Source organism: Mustela nivalis, assembly GCF_964662115.1.
Source record: "Mustela nivalis genome assembly, chromosome: 10".
In the NCBI taxonomy this organism is placed as follows: domain Eukaryota; kingdom Metazoa; phylum Chordata; class Mammalia; order Carnivora; family Mustelidae; genus Mustela; species Mustela nivalis.
The window spans coordinates 1150158-1152153 of record NC_139029.1 but is presented as its reverse complement, the minus strand read 5'-3'; the positions used below and the strand labels follow the sequence as shown (position 1 = coordinate 1152153).

General features: G+C 65.4%; 1 protein-coding gene across 1 annotated transcript; it reads right to left on the bottom strand.

Annotated features, from left to right (window-relative positions):
- Positions 1-260: 260 nt before the first annotated feature.
- ACTRT2 (actin related protein T2) lies at positions 261-1696 on the bottom strand. Its single transcript, XM_082686295.1, has one exon. It carries the CDS (start codon positions 1475-1477, stop codon positions 344-346), a length of 1134 nt encoding a protein of 377 aa, XP_082542421.1. The 5' UTR covers positions 1478-1696; the 3' UTR covers positions 261-343.
- Between the last annotated feature and the right edge of the window lie 300 nt (positions 1697-1996).

Sequence of the window (1996 nt, the reverse complement as noted above, 5' to 3'; positions counted from 1 at the left end):
CTGTCCCCGACCCGCGCTGACTGTCCCAGACCACCCCAGACCCACGTTTTTTTAGACGGAGAGCCCAGGGCCCTGCGGGATCAAACTCAGGCCCCTGCTTTTGGGACCAACTCTGCAGATGGAAACAGCCTCGACTCCTAACCCAGGGCTTTCTAGGGACCAGGGGGTGGGGAAGCCCCTTAAAGGGGTTCATGACCACGGTGGGAAGTTCCTCCGGGGCCACCTAGAATAAAGAGCCCGACGTCACGACCAGAGGCTGAACACGATTTTGTCCTTTATTGAACACCCTGTCGGCACCGAGGGGCAAGCTCGCTGCCCGCACCCACCCCTCACCCTCAGCCCCTCAGAAGCACCTTCTCTGAACCACGGATGCCCCGAACTCTTTGAAATCGGCGGAGGTGACCCACATCTGCTTGAAGCTGCTCAGGGAGGTGACGATGGAGGCCCCGATCCACGTGGAGAACCACCTGTCCGGGGGGGCCGTGATCTTGATGGGGGTCCCCTTGGAAGCGAGCTGCTCCAGCTCCCTCAGAAGGCGGTCGTCGAGGCCCTGGAACAGAGTGGTGCCCCCGGACAGCACGATCTCCCCAAAAAGGGTCTTCTGGATGTCCGCATCACACTTGGTGATGCTGCAGGAGACCATCTTCGAGAGGCCCGGGTTCTGGACGCCCAGCTGCTCGGGCGCGAACAGGGCCTCGGGGGCCTGGTGCAGCTGGTCCCCGACGTAGATGACGTTCCCGTCCGGCAGCTTGTACTCTCTGAGGACCTCCTCCGGCCTCCGCGACAGCTCCTTCTCGGGCTCCAGGGCCACGTAGCACAGCTTCTCCTTGATGTCGTCCACCAGGGCCTTGTCCAGCACGCACGGGAAGGGCCGCCCGCTCGCCAGCAGCAGCCGCGTGAGGTGCTCTGTGATGTCCCTTCCCGCCACGTAGAGCTTGGTGACGGCGTGAGGCAGGGAGTAGCCTTCGAAGATGGGGACGGTGCAAGTGACCCCGTCCCCGCTGTCCACCACCAGGCCTGTGACGCAGGCGGAGGCGTAGAGGGCCAGCACGGCCTGGTCCGACAGGTAGAAGGCGGGCACGTTGAAGTTCTCAAACATCATCGTGGCCACCTTCTCCCGGGCCTCCCTGGGGTTCAGGGAGGGCTCCGTCATGAGCACGGGCCGGTCGCCGGCCTTCACCCCTAGCTCCCACTCGAACAGGTGTTTGCAGAGCCTCTCCACGTCCTCCCAACGGGTGATCAGGCCCCGCTCGATGGGGTAGCGCAGCTGCAGGACCTCCCGCTTGTGCACGGCCTCTTCCCCCACGAAGTACTTCTTCTGGCTGGCCCCGGCCGAGGACATCTTGAACTTGGGGTACCCCACCACGGAGCTGATGACGTGGCGGGGCCCGATCTCTCCAGAGAGGCCCGCTTTGCAGAGCCCGGAGCCATTGTCAAAAATCACAGCGGGAGACTCCAGCGCGTGCGGATTAAACATGCCTGCGGCGTCCTCGTCCTCTCCGGGCCTCCCCCAGACGCAGGCAGAACACCGTCGGGCCGCTTTGTGACGCAAGAGGCCTCTCTGGAAGCCCGGAGGGCGCAGGGTTCCGCTGCTCTGCGGCGACTCCCCGGCAGGCTAGCAGGCGGCCGGTCCGCGGGGGCCCTCCATCCGCGCCGCAGGTCTGCCCTGCTCTCAGGCAGCCCGGGGGGGCCGCGGCCCTTTCAGGGGTGATGGTCCCACATGTAACAATCCAGCCAAGCAACAATTGTCCTCAGCCAGTGGCAGAGGGCCTTTGGGGCAGGGGGGCTCCGGGGCCCCGTCCTCCTTCCCAGGGGAGACTCCAAACGGCCCAGGGCAAACCAGGCCCACGGGCACTCTTGCGGGGCCTGGGGGCTGAGGAAGGGCTTGGAACCCGGGGAAGCAGCCCGGCCCAGGCCCGCACGGAGGACTGGAGTCTGCTGAGTGTGGCGTCCCTTTGCTAAGAAGAGGGCCCAAGCCAGACACGGGTGCGGGTTG